Source organism: Bombus huntii, chromosome 2, assembly GCF_024542735.1.
Source record: "Bombus huntii isolate Logan2020A chromosome 2, iyBomHunt1.1, whole genome shotgun sequence".
NCBI lineage: Eukaryota > Metazoa > Arthropoda > Insecta > Hymenoptera > Apidae > Bombus > Bombus huntii.
Genome location: NC_066239.1, coordinates 7,811,319 through 7,827,717, shown reverse-complemented (window position 1 = coordinate 7,827,717; position 16,399 = coordinate 7,811,319). Strand labels below are relative to the sequence as shown.

The following is a 16,399-nucleotide window of genomic DNA, read 5'->3' as shown; positions in this document are numbered from 1 at the left end:
TTATAAATATTCAACATTTATTATTCATTTAACTTTTACAAAATAGAATAATAGAATATATGTATGTAGGTAATGTGAAAGTATCATTAATAGAATAAATCAAATTTTTTAAAAATTATATTTATATGTATGTTACACAAAAGATGTATTTAATATTATCTAATTCTATTTAAAAATTTATCTAAAAAATCAATAGTTATTTACCTGGTACCAATGAGAGTGAATGATGAGATAACACATTGTATATAAAATAACCAATAATTCTTTTGCATAATACATAAGAGACAATTGGAAAAACTAACATTTTATATGCATATTTTTCATTATGTACGTTTGCAATTTGCGTATGAATAAATCTGTAAAAGAATCTGGTTTGTACAAGATGAAATTATCATTCTGTTATAAAAATTAAGGCAAATGATAGTGCATATTCGAATTAAGTTCAATATAACATTACATTAAATGTAATAATTAAATATCAAAAATGAAAAATATGCAATTTTTACAAGATATATTATATTGTATTTAATAAATATTAGACTTATATATAAATGTAAATTTTACAAACAAGTTGTACGTATACAGTAATACGTTTCAGTTTATTTTTTATTTTTTACATGATTCATATGCATTAGCAATAAGCACATTGTATCCAATCACTCGTAAATATATGCGCTTATGCATACATCTATATATATATATAACTATATATCTCTATATACATATAGACTGGTACATAGTAATATAAAAGTACGTATGAATTGTACATATCGCATACTGTTTTACGCATTGCGTTTATACATCAGCTGTCTACCATTAAATGCAGTGGTTTTGACGAAATACGAAATTGGAGTTATATAAGATAACAAAACGTGAATAAGTTTGTTTGTTGAGACCCAAGTCCTAAAAATCAGTTTTGAGATAACGTCCAACTACTATAGAGAACGATTGCCAGTTCGTCAATCAGCTCTCAACGTTGCATTTGCTCGTGAATGAGACACCTTTATATTTTAATCAGCGATACCGTCATAGGAATTATCCTTTATAAATACTAATAAAACAATTTATAATATTTTCTACTGACAGACTGTGGATTTTGTGTTATAATTAAATTTTTATCAATGACAAGTGTTCAGTAGTGTCTAACGTTAATTTTGATAAAGATTGTTGCTCTTTGTACGTGTCAAATGTTACAAAAAAATTGATATGACATAAAATATTGCAAAATTTTTTAATCAGATGATTTAGAAAATATCCTGTGATTATTACATAAGTGACAGGATGTCTGACAAGATTGAAATTGATCCTTTTAGTGAAACACCTCTGGAATCTCAAAATTGCGAAGGTAAAGTTATCAATTATTTAAGATTGTCTTTGCAAATAACTTAAACGTTATTCATTATACAAATTTGGCGAACTATTAAAAGAATCTATTACTTAGTGCATCTGTCGTCAATAAGGAGCAATTCGTATGCTCAGAATATCTATAATACGTATAAGTATCTACATATATACTCGATACGCGCAGTCGATATAAAGAAGAATTTGAAAATTATGCAAAGTTACTGCAAATTGTAATATCTATAATATCTGATAAAAAAAAACTTTCTATATGTTTATCATATCTAATAAACCTGAAACTCACTTTAATATACTTTAATGAAACCTATAGAAATTTAACAATAATTTATCAATTTTATAAACAATTAATGAAATATATATATATTTGAAATCTTACTCGATGGTGTTCAATTTATATCTTTGTAATATATATAATTTAAACATATATACTTCTCATGTATTACAACTTATTAAATCAAAATATACTAATAATGACTGTGTGTGAATCTCTTATTTTACATTTTTTGTTATTGCATGTTATATAATTTGACATTGTTTGTAAATAATAAATTGAAAGATTAAAAACTATAACATTATATCTTTTTAATCAAAGTTTTTAGTAAGTTTTATATTTTATTAAATAACAAAAATTATATGTACCATGTTAAATTTATTTTATTCTAATTCCAAATTTTTATGTTTAAAGAAATTCCAGAAACTACCAGAGAATTAAATTCAAAGGATAACTCACAAAATATAATAAATGAATTAACATATGCAGAACCTTTAACTGCAGAACAAATACGATGGTTTTATAGAGATGGTGTAGATAAAAGATGGGTAGAATTCTGTGGATATGATAGCTTAAGAATTGAATATGCTTGGCAAAATTATCAAAATTTCCTTAGTAAAAGTAATAATATAACCAACAATCCACCTGCTGTTGAAAAAATTGTAGTTAGAGGAGGAATGTACGATGTGGAACTAGATAAAATGAAATGTGTTTCAATATATTGTACAGGTATATGTTTTATTTAGCTTCAATCTCATATATCATTATTTTTTTAATATAATTTAACAAAATATAAAGTAACTAAAATAATTCAAGCTTATATTTAATTATTTCATATTACATTTCACATTCTAAATAAAATACAAATTTCTTCATTGTATATAATATTTTAATTTAATTTGAGTAATAACGTTCATTTTTTTTTATGAGTACTAATTATTATGTCTACCATAAAAATCAAACAATTTGTTATCTTAAATCTATTATAATTAGTTTCATTTAACCATGATTAATGTAATCAGAGTATAGGGTGAGTGTTATATGTATATTGTATTGTAATTTTTTTTCAATTTCTATGTATATTTCAGATAGAGAAAGTTTTATGCACAAAAATATTTTTATGATTTTTTCACTTTTAAATTAAAAATATTTCATTAAATAATTAAAAAGATAATTCATTAAATTTTTAATTAATTAAATAGCTACACATATATTGTATGTATATGGTTTTGTTTAAATAAATGTAATCATCAGTTTTAATTTTATTTGAAGGTGAAGAATGGGAAATTATGAGAGGGACTTGGTATTATGATGGTAGTTGGTTACCTTTAGAGGCAGAACAAGCTAAAATTATAGAAGAAGTTCATCTTAATCTTTTTCAAAAGCAAAATTCTGGTCAATCCACTTCAACATATGATACACCTTCTCACTCTTACGAAGGTATGAATTTTGCTTTTAATTATATATTACTTTCTGTAATAGTATATATACAATGTAATATAATAAGGAATTAAATTTTTGTATTTCTAGTATTACACACGGAACATTTTTCTGAATTTCATGTTGACTGGCATAGTATAAATGATGTAGTATTATATAGCGAATATAGGCATAAAAAATTAATGCGTAGTGTTACATCAAAATTAGGTTTTGCAAAAAGTAAGTATTTTAAAAATATATAATTATTATTAAAAATTTATGCATTACTTATAATGGTTTTTATAGCAACAGGTTATCAACTAAGAAGAGGATATAAAATTGCAGCTGTAAAGGAAGATAAACCTCATGATATTGATCATATAATTTTTGTAGTTCATGGAATTGGTCAAAAAGGAGATACTGGAAAAATTATTCGTAATACAACATTGTATGTAGAAAATATAATTAATGATTATAATATACTATATGCAATTGATATCATATAAAAGTTTTAAGAAATTAATCTATTGTATTTAATATTTAACTAGGTTTAGAGACTGTGTAGATTGGTTGAAACAAAAATATTTTCCTAACTCTAACTATAGAATAGAATTTTTCCCTGTGGAATGGCGTTCATCGTTAAAGCTTGATGGAGGTAAAAAACTGATGTACAATTTCTCTAATTAATATTTAGATTTTTACATTTTTTTAATAGCATCTTGTATTTAATGAAAATTATTTTAGGTATAGTAGAGGCTATCACCCCCTTTAGTGTGGTAAGCATACGGCACTTATTAAATACATCAGCAATGGATATTCTCTACTACACAAGTCCTCTTTATGGAGGGGAAGTAAGAGCTGGATTACAAAAAGAATTAAATAGATTATACTTTATGTTTACTAGTCGTCATCCTGGTTGGAAAGGGAAAGTTTCAATTTTAGCACATTCTTTAGGATGTGTAATTGTTTATGACATTGTCACAGGCTGGATGGCTCCAGATACAAGACCTCCATCTCCAGAAACGCAAGAAGTTTTAAAACAACGATTACAATTCCCCGTAGGTGTTATTACTAATTGTATATTATTTATACAATATAAGATATTTATATACAGTAAGAATAATTCAATATAGTGTAATATTAAATAATTTTAATTTAAATATTTTCATAATTCCAGATTGAAAATTTATTTTGTTTGGGTTCCCCATTATCAGTATTTCTTGTATTACGCACACCCTCTCCATCCAACAAAACAGATGTGATGCCTCAAGGTTTATGCAAAAGATTTTACAATATATTTCACTGGTCTGATCCTGTAGCTTATAGAATGGAGCCACTTTTAGAAAGGGGATATAGCAAAATTGAACCTGTTCTAATTCCGCCATATGGAGGAGTTGATGGTCAACAAACAGAGCAGTCACCACCAACAATGAGTAACGCTGACCAAAATTGTTCTCTTATAGGTATATCAGATAGTTTCTATTTATTTTCAAATTATTCTATTTATTTTCAATTTAAAATATTTAATAGCAGATAATGATGAAAAAGAAGAAAATTCAGTAGATATGTCTAATCGTGCACCAGACAAAGGTTGGAGTCTTTGGGGCTTAGTCCGTGCTGGTTGGAATGTTAAAAAAGATGTTTCTGCACCTATCCAACCAGGTCAAGGTAAAAATATTACATTAATTTTTAATTAATCTAATAATGATAAAAGTTATTCAATAAAAGGTATATAATTCAATATCTTTTTACTCTTTTTGTTAGAATTAACAGAACGATTGGATTATGTACTTCGAGCAAGTTTAGGGAGGAATTATTTTTACACATTAGCAGCACATACAACATATTGGAGTAACTACGATGTAGCTTATTTTGTGCTAACAAGACTTTTTCCAACATTAGAAACATGATGTTGGTTTGTATGTGTAGAATGAAATCAGTCAGATTCTGTTAAAATTTACTAGTCCATTGTAGGCCTTTAAAACTTAAGATTGGGAGTAGGCCTACCACCAAAACAATCTGTGATAATGAAAAAAACGATACAATAATATTATAGATTCTATGTAATCGTTTTATATCGTTCGCATAATTTAAGGTTAATGTGGTCGAGTTTCACAATTAAAAAATTGAAACGAGATTTTACGTATTCTATAAGGTACCTCATTTACATGCAGTATATTAACGTAGTTAATTGAACGATTGTTTAAATAATTTCATCTAATTAGTAAATTCTCCATCATTAAAAAGATATATTTTATAATCTATGTTGAATATGCAAATATAGTTTATGTAAAATATTTATTTAAATTACTATAACATATTATTGAATAGTATATCTTTCAAAAATTTGTATTATACAGGTTAACTGAAAAATTATTAGTTATATTTATTTTTTAGGTAGAGAAGTTATATTTTAGATCTTAAAATAGCATTAAAATTGTACTTTAAGCAACGCTAAAACGTCATAATTAACTATCATAATAATCTAAGATCATAAATCTATATTATAAGAGTTTGAAAAATCCTTTTGCATTCAATAATATAACATTTTTTTTATATATCTTCACAAACTAATATCAATACGAAATTGTAATTCTACTTTCTGTTACATGTGTACATAGTTTTGTATATTTTATATTGTTTATTAATATGTTACGTATTATATATTATTTACGTGTTAGGTAAAGAAAGACAGAAATGTATTTAATCAAATTTTAATTAGTTATTTTGACTTATTTAAAATTATTGATTGAGACCAATATGCGTTAAATATTTTATTTCTTTGTTATAGTAATCTTTTATTTTGCTATAAAAAATGAAACTCGTCCTATGTACTGAAAGTTTACTTAAAATAAGACAAAAAATATTTGATTAATTGTATCAACCAAGGTCGATCCATAAAACAAATAAATGATATCAATATGTTATCTTCGTTGCTTGGAATAAAAAAGGATAATAATTTATTATTATCTTTCAATACTTATTAGATGATCGAATTTCCCGTTAAAATAACAAAATTTTTCGTAATACGTTAGAAAGACTATACTTTGTTAATGCTATTTCCATTGTATAGTCTTTTTTCTATTTCATTACATGTATTAGATTCATTTATCAAAATTTTATAGATAATTTGATATTAAATATTAATTCTATTTATATTATATCATTTATGCTATAAGTGGAAAAATATCTTTATTACAAATTCTTTATGTAAAAAATTACATATATTTGAAATATGAAACATTAGTGACAGGTGTTGATATATATATTTCTTTTATCATATATTAAAAATTTAAACCATATGTGAACAAAGAACAAAATTTATTTTATCAATGTATTTAAATTTTGTTGACATATTTTTCTGATATTGTAATCATATAATATTATTGTAATCATAAGTAATATTTACGTATTATGTAAATGTGTTCATATTGTAATATTATATACTTATCAGTTTTTAGAAAATTTAATAATGGTGCACTTTTTAATGACTATTATGTAACAATAAATTTTTAAGGAGCTTTGTCTATAATACACAATTTGGTAGCATGACAATAATATTAACTATTCCAAAGATAAATATCATATCAAATTTTAAAAATTAGAGTACATAATAGGCATGTAGGAAAAAGCCTCCAAATCATAGTGCAAATGTTAAATGAAATAAATAAATTAAAATTATAATATCAGTAATAAAACATATACAGTCTTTTATTGGAAACATTTAAAATTTAACATTTTAATAAAATATTTAATAGTATGATACATACACACACCGACACATACATATGTACATGTGTATATACGATATATATATACATATATATGCGATGCCAAAGTTGCTAGGTATAATTAAATTTTATTTAATTTTAAATATTTATCCATTAAAAATATATATAAATATATAAATACATTTATATGTTAATAAACATATTTTTTCTTAGAATGAAGAAGAGGATTTCATTTATTCCTACATATCTAAATATATGGTATAGTTATATTATAAAAATAAGAGTATATATGATTCCCTTGTTCTATATCAATTTTTATATTATCAATGTGGATGTTATAATACATAACTGATATATTACAATTTTACAATTACTTTTGTACGATTTTTCTTAAGTTTATTCAGTTTACATTTTAAGTGATAAAAAAATTAATAATTTGGTGAAACATAGATAACAAAATATCTCATTAATGTTGCAAAATTACATTTAATTATTTCATTACTTATTGTTATCTTATTGTAAAGAAAGCCCTATATTTTTATGAAATAATGTTGAAAAAATATTAGGAGGAATAATATAAAAGTTTTGACGTCATTTATTTAAATAAATTCAAATTACATACATAATCATAGTTATTCCTTATCTTTTTTCTGTAATTTCATATCCTAACTATAAATATATAAAAAACATGCAAATTAGTATTAAAAGTATGTTTGCCTTTTAATATGATAATGTAATGATTATAATTTGTAATCGTTATTAAATTTCATTTCTTTTATGGAATACAAAATTACTTTATATTAAATATTCAAATATGTACGTACATATAAATATACATATGTATGTATAGCTATTAAATTATGGACATTTACAATTCCGCGTTTTGTATACTTTTATACATTTTATTTTTCCATAAATGCATAAATATTTGCAATATAGTAATTACTTTTATATATAGCAATATAGTAATTAATATTATCTGTATATACAATATTATCTATTTATATTAAATTTATTGAAATACATATATCTATTTATTATATAAGGAGGAACATGTATTTAATAATAAAAAGGAAGTGTCTACTGCATGTACGGATACATATTATATAAATATTGTAATTTACGATATAATGGAATTTCTTTCTTTCCTCTTAATTTTAAAATTACTCGATTAAAAAGTTGAAGTTATAGTTATGTTTCATGAAATTTATGTTCGTGAAATATGATGAATTGATTTAGAATCACGTGAATGTATGTAAATAGCAGAAGCATTGTATGTATATACATGTATATACATGCATGCGTGTATAGTTATTGTAGTTGTTCATACTCTATAATTTGAGTTTTAAATCATTTTGTACTTTGAACTTAAAAAGAACATTATATATCGTTAACAAACGGTTGAGTAATAAAGTCGGATTTTTAATGGAAATTGAATTAAGTATTCGTTTGCCGAAGAAACTCTTAATTGCCGGCATACAAGGTGGTTTCTGTGATGCGTGATCAACATTTTATAGAAAAAAGGAAAAAACGTTTTATATGCGTAACTTGAAAGAACATATGTTTCTCTTTTATTGAGATAATAAAATGTTTGTTTTATGGACATGGTTATTGTGTATTAATGAATGATAGTCGTGGATAATTTACATAATTTTGAGTATAATTTATAGTAAGAAACCCAGAGAAATAACGGTATTTTACTATGTTTATGCTACTTACTAAAAAATAGTAATATAGAATTAGATTTTTTAACATATTAATATATACTATATTTACAGCATAATGCATAATAATTTAATTGCTGCTGCCATCGGTGTAACCGTTGGTGTTATAAGTGCAGCTAGTATTTTTATTTACCGTAAAATTTTGGCAAATCAACAATATAGCACAACAATTTCTGACTTAGATGCAGCCAATAAAAGAATTGATGAATTACAAACAGAATTAGAAGCTTTAAGGTAATAATATTATTTTGATATGAAATATTTACATAAATATTTCTTAAATTTATGTATTATCCTATAAAATTTATAACTATTTTGGCATATATTATTATTTTGTTTCATTTAAGGTTACAACTGAAACAACAGAAAAAGAAAAGAAAAATTTCACGAAAATTTAACTCTAACGATAGTACCTATACTTTAGATAATGACACAGATATTGATGTTTTTTCAACAACAACTGATATTGGAGATGATGAGTTCTATGATTGTTCCGATGGTGAAAGTATTGTTAGCGATAGTGACTTAAGGTTGGTAAAGTAATATAAATATATGTTAAACTTATATAAATAACACGTACGAGGATTTATAATTTATTCTAGTAAAAATGTGAATCCACTTCCTGAAGAAACATCTTAAGAATATTCAAATTATACTATTTAATTCGTGATTTAAGCATGTGATTACTTGTACTAATTTGGAAAATTAGAATTTGATCATTTTGGCGAGTAAAGTTATTTTAAAAGTGTAAAAGGAAGAGATTATATGTTCAGTAATATAGGATCTCAGACGAACTGAACCAGCTGGATATAATACTTAAGGAGATTGATGAACAACTAAATGATCAATTTGATGTCAAGACTTACTATATATTGCAAACATTAGTGAGATCCCACCCAGACAATGTAGAAGTAGTATGGAGATTCACAAGAGCTAGCTACCATTATGCAGAAGCACAAATTGATAAGAATATTAGAAAGTTAATCATTCTTGAAGGTAAGTACAATATATTTGTTTATTTTTGCATAATGTAATGAAAACAAATAATATTTTTAATAGGTATTCAACAGTGTGAGAGAATTATTGAAAATCGAAAAGCAGATCTGTATAAGTGGTATGCTATCCTTATAGGACTACATGGAGACTATTTATCAGTGCCAGACAAAATAAAGAATGGCATTGTTTTTAAGAAATATGTAGAACTGGCTTTAGAAATGCAACCAGATGACTTTGAATTACATTATCTTCTAGGAAGATTTAAATATGAAATTGCTAATTTAAGTTGGATCGAGAAAAAGGTTTAACTTTTAATTTAATTTACTAAAAAATTTTAATATATACAAAATATTATTTTTATATAATATTACAATTTAATACTAAAAAGCTTAAATTTTCTTATACTCTTTACAGGTAGCAACATTATTTGAAATTCCAAATGTTTCTATTGAAGAAACACTCATTTGTTTTGAAACTGCAGCAAGGCTTGGAAGTACAAATCCATACACTCAGTTATACATTAGTAAATGTTATATTGCTTTAAAGAAATATACATGTGCAATTGATTCGTTAAAAGAAATTTTAGGAAAACCAATTGTATCAGCTGATGATGAAAAAGTACATACAGAAGCGAGTAAACTTCTCGACAAGTACTCAGGATATAGTTCATAGTGAAAAATAATGTATTTGTACATCACACCTATCAATAGTTATACTATTTCCGTATACATATATAGATAAAAACAACTATATTACAGTTTAATCTAAACGTTAACATCAGACAATTTATAATCAATTATTACATGAAACATAGGTACTAAACAATTTTCAAAATATTTTATCTATTGCAGTATGTATTGTAAATCTGTTAATTTAAATTTTATGAAAGAATGCAATTTGTAAAGATCTGCATAAAAAATGTACATCACTAGTGCAAGGTTTTGTAAATTAGAAATATGTACTTTAGTTGTACAATTTAGCAAATAATATTTTATATATATAGAAAACGGTATATACATTGAAGCGCCTGGATTTAGTTATTTTCTTAAAAGAATTTATAGAATTTATTATTAGTGATATTCACTGTATACATCTTCTAAGTAAAATTTATAATATAAAAAGTCATACAAACATTTTTGTATAATTAAATTTTATAAACCTTATAAAAAGTGTAAATTTCAAGTGATTTGTCCCCTAAATATTTATAAATCCAGTTACTTTTGGCATTACAATTAAAATAAACTTTCATTATTATCTATAATATTTTATTTGTATAATTTGCAACAATTTTTATATTAATAATTGATAACTTTTCCACCTTAGTAAAAATATATTATACTAGCTTAGTTATATTTTTTTTGTTCATTTTAATTTATGTAATTATATATTTTTGTATTAGTAAAACAAACTTAAATAGAAAGTTAAGATTATCAACATAATCATAAAACAAAAAAGTAAAAACAAATGACAAAGATCTATTCTACTGCATATACACACATATATCTTTTTGTTATAATATTTATTCTTATAACATTTATAAAGAAACTGTGGAAACAAATCAAAATTTTAAAAACAATTATGAACTTTCCCCTTGTTTTAACAGATCAATAATGGTCCAACACAGCATCCCAGAACTTAGTAGATATTGGGTGGAGAATGGGGTGAAAGGGGTGAAGTAGAGGAAGCCCCTCTAGTAAGATAGAAGAGAAGCCAAAGAAAACATTTCAGAACATTTCAGTTAACATTAAATGCTTGAAAAAAGTAGTTCATTTAAAACATACACATGACAAGGTAAGTTCTACTATTCAAAATATTATATATGCAAATTTGTAAACATTTAATTTAATTTATATTAGACTTACACTTCTGCTGTTCCTACTTCTTTAATATTAAATATTATTTAAAAATAAAAATTTTCTATTTTTTTATAAACTAAAAATATTTCGTTATAAACAAAAGTTTCTATCTTTTGCCTTATAATTCTTTTATATGATATATGATTTAATTATAAGTAAATGTTCTAAGGTATGTATTTCTAGTACATATATTTTATAATAATAGATAAGTTTTTAAGCTTTATACATATAATTGTTATAAATAAATATATTATTACATATTTCTTTAAATATTCAAGACACAATTTGAGATGCGTGGACTTTTACGTGGTACTTTATATTGTGCACTATGGTACAGCAGCATAGTGGCTGGTTTTCTATTTATTGCTTGCCCTATGTTACCACTGTTATTTTTTAGTCCTCCAAAGTTTCGAAAATGTGGCGATCTATTACTTGCTTGTTGGGAACTTTATTCCACAGTAAGCAAAATAAATGTCTTCTTTTTCTTTCTTTTTTTTGTTTCAGAGTCAAAATTTCCTTACATGTGAGTTATGTAATTGTATCATGAATAAGCTAATAATTTCAATATATTCTAGGCTCTTTTGAAAGTATTTGGTGTAAAAATTTTGGTATCAGGAGACCATATATCTCCAAATGAATCTGCTGTTCTTGTAATGAATCATAGAACACGGGTGGATTGGAATTTTTTGTGGGCTGCAATGTATCAAGCATGTTTACCTAATGTAGCAACTCATAGATTAAAATTTGTTTTAAAGGATCCTATACGACATATTCCAGGACCAGGTAATACGATAAGTGATCATAATCCCACATACTCCAAAAATATTCATAACATACCTTTCATAATACCATAACTGCCACATCATTTTTATACAATGATCATTAAAAACTTAATTGTTATTCCATTTGTTTTTCTTAAATAACATAACAAAATAATGTCGTTATATAACAGGATGGATAATGCAAATGTATGGTTTCCTTTATATAACTCGTCGCTGGGAAGAAGATCAAAACCGATTGTCACGTACCTTGGATTATTTAGTGGCTCTTGATAGGCGCTCTCAATTGCTTATATTTCCCGAGGGTACTGATCTAACAAAAAACAGCAAAGAGAAATCTGACAAATATGCCATGCAACATGTTCTGCCACAATATTCTTTTACTCTTCATCCAAAGACAACAGGATTCAGTTATTTAGTTCGACATCTTCAACAAGCAAGTTATCTCAATGCTGTTTATGATTTAACGATTGCATATCCTGATTATATTCCACAATCTGAATTAGATTTGATCAAAGGAAAATTACCAAATGAAGTACATTTTCATATTAAGCGAATACCATCATCGGATGTGCCAACAGATGATTTAACATTAAGGCGATGGTTAGAAGAAAAGTGGTTTAACAAAGAAGAAATATTAAAACAATTTTATGAAAAGAAAACTTTTCCTGCTGAAATTTGGCCGTTAACAAAATTACGTCCTTTACATATTGCCTTTAGTTTCTGGAGCATTCTAACAGGTAATATTTTATTCTACTTATTTTCACTAATTTTTGATATTTCTATTAAAAATATCGTATCTTTTTTTTAAATTTCAGGATGTATGATAGTTTTACTTATTATTTCACCAGTATTCCAATTATGGACACTGGTACATTCAGTTTTTTTTATTGCTCTATCATTTTTTACTACTGGTTTTAATCAACTTGAAATGGGATGGTATTGGCGTTGGAGAACACACTTCCTTACAAAAAAATATGATTAATAAAATTTTAAACTATTTAATGCAAATAGATTTCAGTATTAAATTCCAATATTAAATTAAATTATTTCTAAAACTTTATTATAAATATTTTAGACATTCATAAATAATCTATATATGAGTTTGGAGTAAATTAAAGTTGATTTAATTTTCAAAAATCGATGAAAGATATTAATTTTAACAAGTTTATATATTAGAAATTTTAAGTGGTATAATGACAATTCAAAGCAGAGCATAGAATATGTGGGAACACTTATCTTATAGATAATATATAAATTTAATATGAACTAATTTAAAAAAGTTGTTTTAGAACAAACACAATTTAATATATTTGACTGAAATATATAATAATAATGCTAGTTTAATATCATAAATTAAAGGTATTACTATAGTGTACTAGATAAAAAAAATGATGGAACTATAAAATTATAATACTTTAATGTTGTGGGAAAATTAGCCCTCCATAGATTACTGAGTTATAAAAAAGAATTTATATTTTACATTTTTTAGTTCTAATTATAGAAAATAAAGATTGTATATATCATATATACACCATAATATTTAATTTATTCTTTTATACCATGTGCTATGGTTTAAAAATTACTGTTTTTCATAATTTTGTTTATATCTTGATACAGTTTGTAAACTATGGAGAGTTGATACTAATATCGACAAGTTTTAAAAAAAATATATTTTGCTAACTTAAATGTTTAGGATGTAGTATCCTTTTCTCATATTCAGTGTTAATATTTATAAAAAATGGTTTCGATTTATATATATGACAATATTTTATTTTTGTTTCTAAAACCTGAGAAAAGAAGTATTTAATATTAAAGTACAATCATAGAAAAATTAACAAATTTTCAAATACCTTTTTTATCCAACACTTAACCAACCATACAATTAGGTTAACAATGTTTAATATCAAAATAATGGTACAAAACTCTAATTATTTATGTCATATACAAATATTTCAGACATTTTAAAAATTGTACATTACAAACAATTAAAATATTACATTTACACAAATTACCAGATCAATTTTCAGAAAACTTTCTGTGTTACTTAGGAACGTACTTTATACAAAATTTATGCATGAAATGTGTATAAAAATATTCAGTTTATTACATGTTATTGCTAGAGATTATAATATTAATTTAACACATATAGTTTGATATTACAAAAAGAGTTCTAAATTAAATATAATTCACTGAGCGCACGCATGCTACGATTTTTATACTTTAAAAATCATAGATATTGTACAAATTTCTTAAAATGTGTTGCAAATGCGTGTTATAATGATACTTTTATTGAGTATAATTTGAATACTGTAACAAATTTTTAAAAAAGAATCTCGATTTTGCTTTTTATCAATAATTTATATTATAACTATTGAAAAACAATATAAAATGAAATGATAATTAATTTCGAATGATAGATATGTAGTTTAGCAATAATTAATGAATTTTATGATCATAAATTTTAACAGCATTAAGCATTATAATTTTTCGAAGATGTTTAATCTATCTATAATATAATGATATAATAATACAAGCAGTATTATATGTATGTATTTAAATAATGACAGATATTTATATATATTTTTTAATTTGCATGATGCTATAATATTTGGTTTGAATATTTTTTAGGAATCATAATTAAAGTCAATCTAGCTAACGATGGACACAGTGCCTCATTATCTCATATTTCAAAGTACAAATGTACATACATATATGGTATAAAATAAAATTACTTTCGTGAAACATTTCAAAATCCTGCGAAATTTAAAATTCAATCAAAGTAAAGTATGAGATACTTATGCACTTAAAATTTCTTAAAGTGTCATTTCAATGTATTTAAATGGTATGAAATATAATCTTTTATTTTTCGTATTGACTGAATTATACAAACAATCTTACAAGTTTCAATTCTTTTGTAATGGAACTTAGTATTAAAACTAAAAATATTATGTAATATATGAATGAAATGCATAGAATATAATTTTTAAGTATTTGGTTTCGTAATAGTAGCTGATCCTCTATTTTTCTATAGCTATAGAAATGTTATAAGTAAAAGTGAATTCATGTGCCAAAAACATATGTGTATTAGTGTACTTTTATGAACAGTATTCAAACAAGAAGGTTGTATAAGAATTTTAAAGACTTCTCTATTTAAATTATCTGCTTTTTCTAAAACTTTCATTATTATTGGTATTAAAATTTTACTTACCTCAGTTAAGACAAGAGGCAAATAGATTAATATTAATTGCTTACGAATTTAAATTAATTTATTAATAAAATATCATTTTTTATTTGGCTTGAATAATAATATACACTTTAATCTTTTCATTTTCAATATACTTCATACTATTTTTAAACCATAAATACATTTAAATATTTTTGTTATTTAAACATTAGGATATATATTTGTTACATGTAATGTGTGTGTCATCACACAAAAATAGACAAAAAGGAAAATAATATAAATTGTAATTATATAATCATATAATTTATATTATATAATTACAGTTTATATTATTATATAATTATATATATATATATATATATTATAATTATAAAAAAATCAAAATAATATATTTGTTCCAATGTGTATGTATTTCATGATGCGAGAAATATACATATATATGATGAAACTTTATTATTATGTAAATGTAAGTATGTATGAAACTTTAGTATAGTATTGTGAAAATAAATGTAAATGCAATAAATACATTTAAGTTTATATTATTATATGAAAAGTTTTCTCTTGATTGTTTATAAGTTTATAATTAAAATACATAGTTATGATTGCAATAATTCTTTTTTTCAATTACAAGTGTAAGGTCACACGCACCGTAGACTACTATGCATAAAAAATATAGTATTCGTATATCGTATGTCACCGCACGAGATCATCCGATTTTTTCCGGGCCACCCGGAACACTCGAGTATCCGTGATCCCGATGGTTGGACGCCAATGTGTTTAATCACTTCAATGGTTTTGGCAGAGATAATTAAGATGAGCGTCAAGTATACGTATACATAATTATCAATGATGTTAGGTCTATCTTATTTATAGTTTTATGCCCATGATCAGAAGTTAAATGCGAGTAAATAGCAATTTATTGACAGTAGACGTACATGACACTTGCCATCTTATATGTCGCAAACACGAGTTACGAGTTAAGTAGATAACTCTGTATTCCCATATTCTGTATTTTCCCTATGTTAATTGTTATTCCCGCGTTATAAATTTTCAAAAAAATATGTAAGAACCATC

General features: G+C 24.3%; 3 protein-coding genes across 4 annotated transcripts; all 3 read left to right on the top strand.

The window, feature by feature from the left end:
• The first annotated feature begins 66 nt into the window (after nt 1–66).
• LOC126878353 (phospholipase DDHD1-like) lies at nt 67–6,998 on the top strand. 2 transcript variants are annotated; one of them, XM_050641101.1, is made up of 10 exons: nt 67–1,345; nt 2,048–2,362; nt 2,906–3,073; nt 3,164–3,292; nt 3,359–3,500; nt 3,601–3,707; nt 3,797–4,110; nt 4,230–4,515; nt 4,586–4,720; nt 4,817–6,998. In XM_050641101.1, exons 1-10 carry the CDS (start codon nt 1,282–1,284, stop codon nt 4,960–4,962), a joined length of 1,806 nt encoding a protein of 601 aa, XP_050497058.1. In that variant the 5' UTR covers nt 67–1,281; the 3' UTR covers nt 4,963–6,998. The 2 variants fall into 2 exon arrangements, with proteins under 2 accessions (XP_050497058.1, XP_050497057.1); XM_050641100.1 differs by having other exon boundaries at nt 68–1,345; nt 4,583–4,720.
• Nucleotides 6,999–8,099: 1,101 nt separating this feature from the next.
• On the top strand, nt 8,100–10,636 carry LOC126878368 (regulator of microtubule dynamics protein 1-like). Its single transcript, XM_050641142.1, has 6 exons — nt 8,100–8,475; nt 8,562–8,741; nt 8,855–9,037; nt 9,289–9,503; nt 9,567–9,805; nt 9,918–10,636. The coding sequence occupies exons 2-6, from the start codon at nt 8,566–8,568 to the stop codon at nt 10,173–10,175; spliced, it is 1,071 nt and encodes a 356-aa protein (XP_050497099.1). The 5' UTR covers nt 8,100–8,475; nt 8,562–8,565; the 3' UTR covers nt 10,176–10,636.
• Nucleotides 10,637–11,135: 499 nt separating this feature from the next.
• On the top strand, nt 11,136–16,359 carry LOC126878365 (lysocardiolipin acyltransferase 1-like). Its single transcript, XM_050641134.1, has 5 exons — nt 11,136–11,294; nt 11,638–11,817; nt 11,935–12,142; nt 12,312–12,878; nt 12,957–16,359. Exons 2-5 carry the CDS (start codon nt 11,650–11,652, stop codon nt 13,121–13,123), a joined length of 1,110 nt encoding a protein of 369 aa, XP_050497091.1. The 5' UTR covers nt 11,136–11,294; nt 11,638–11,649; the 3' UTR covers nt 13,124–16,359.
• Nucleotides 16,360–16,399: the final 40 nt, after the last annotated feature.

What these genes read in the sequence shown, in the direction of transcription:
- LOC126878365 (XM_050641134.1), top strand. Translation starts at nt 11,650, where the DNA reads ATGCGTGGACTTTTACGTGGTACTTTATATTGTGCACTATGGTACAGC. An exon ending in GTTGGGAACTTTATTCCACA is followed by an intron (nt 11,818 to 11,934) that starts GTAAGCAAAATA and finishes AATATATTCTAG; the next exon opens with GCTCTTTTGAAAGTATTTGG. An exon ending in ACGACATATTCCAGGACCAG is followed by an intron (nt 12,143 to 12,311) that starts GTAATACGATAA and finishes GTTATATAACAG; the next exon opens with GATGGATAATGCAAATGTAT.
- LOC126878368 (XM_050641142.1), top strand. Translation starts at nt 8,566, where the DNA reads ATGCATAATAATTTAATTGCTGCTGCCATCGGTGTAACCGTTGGTGTT. An exon ending in AAAGTTAATCATTCTTGAAG is followed by an intron (nt 9,504 to 9,566) that starts GTAAGTACAATA and finishes TATTTTTAATAG; the next exon opens with GTATTCAACAGTGTGAGAGA. An exon ending in TAAGTTGGATCGAGAAAAAG is followed by an intron (nt 9,806 to 9,917) that starts GTTTAACTTTTA and finishes TACTCTTTACAG; the next exon opens with GTAGCAACATTATTTGAAAT.
- LOC126878353 (XM_050641100.1), top strand. Translation starts at nt 1,282, where the DNA reads ATGTCTGACAAGATTGAAATTGATCCTTTTAGTGAAACACCTCTGGAA. An exon ending in TGTTTCAATATATTGTACAG is followed by an intron (nt 2,363 to 2,905) that starts GTATATGTTTTA and finishes TTTTATTTGAAG; the next exon opens with GTGAAGAATGGGAAATTATG. An exon ending in ATTATTCGTAATACAACATT is followed by an intron (nt 3,501 to 3,600) that starts GTATGTAGAAAA and finishes ATATTTAACTAG; the next exon opens with GTTTAGAGACTGTGTAGATT.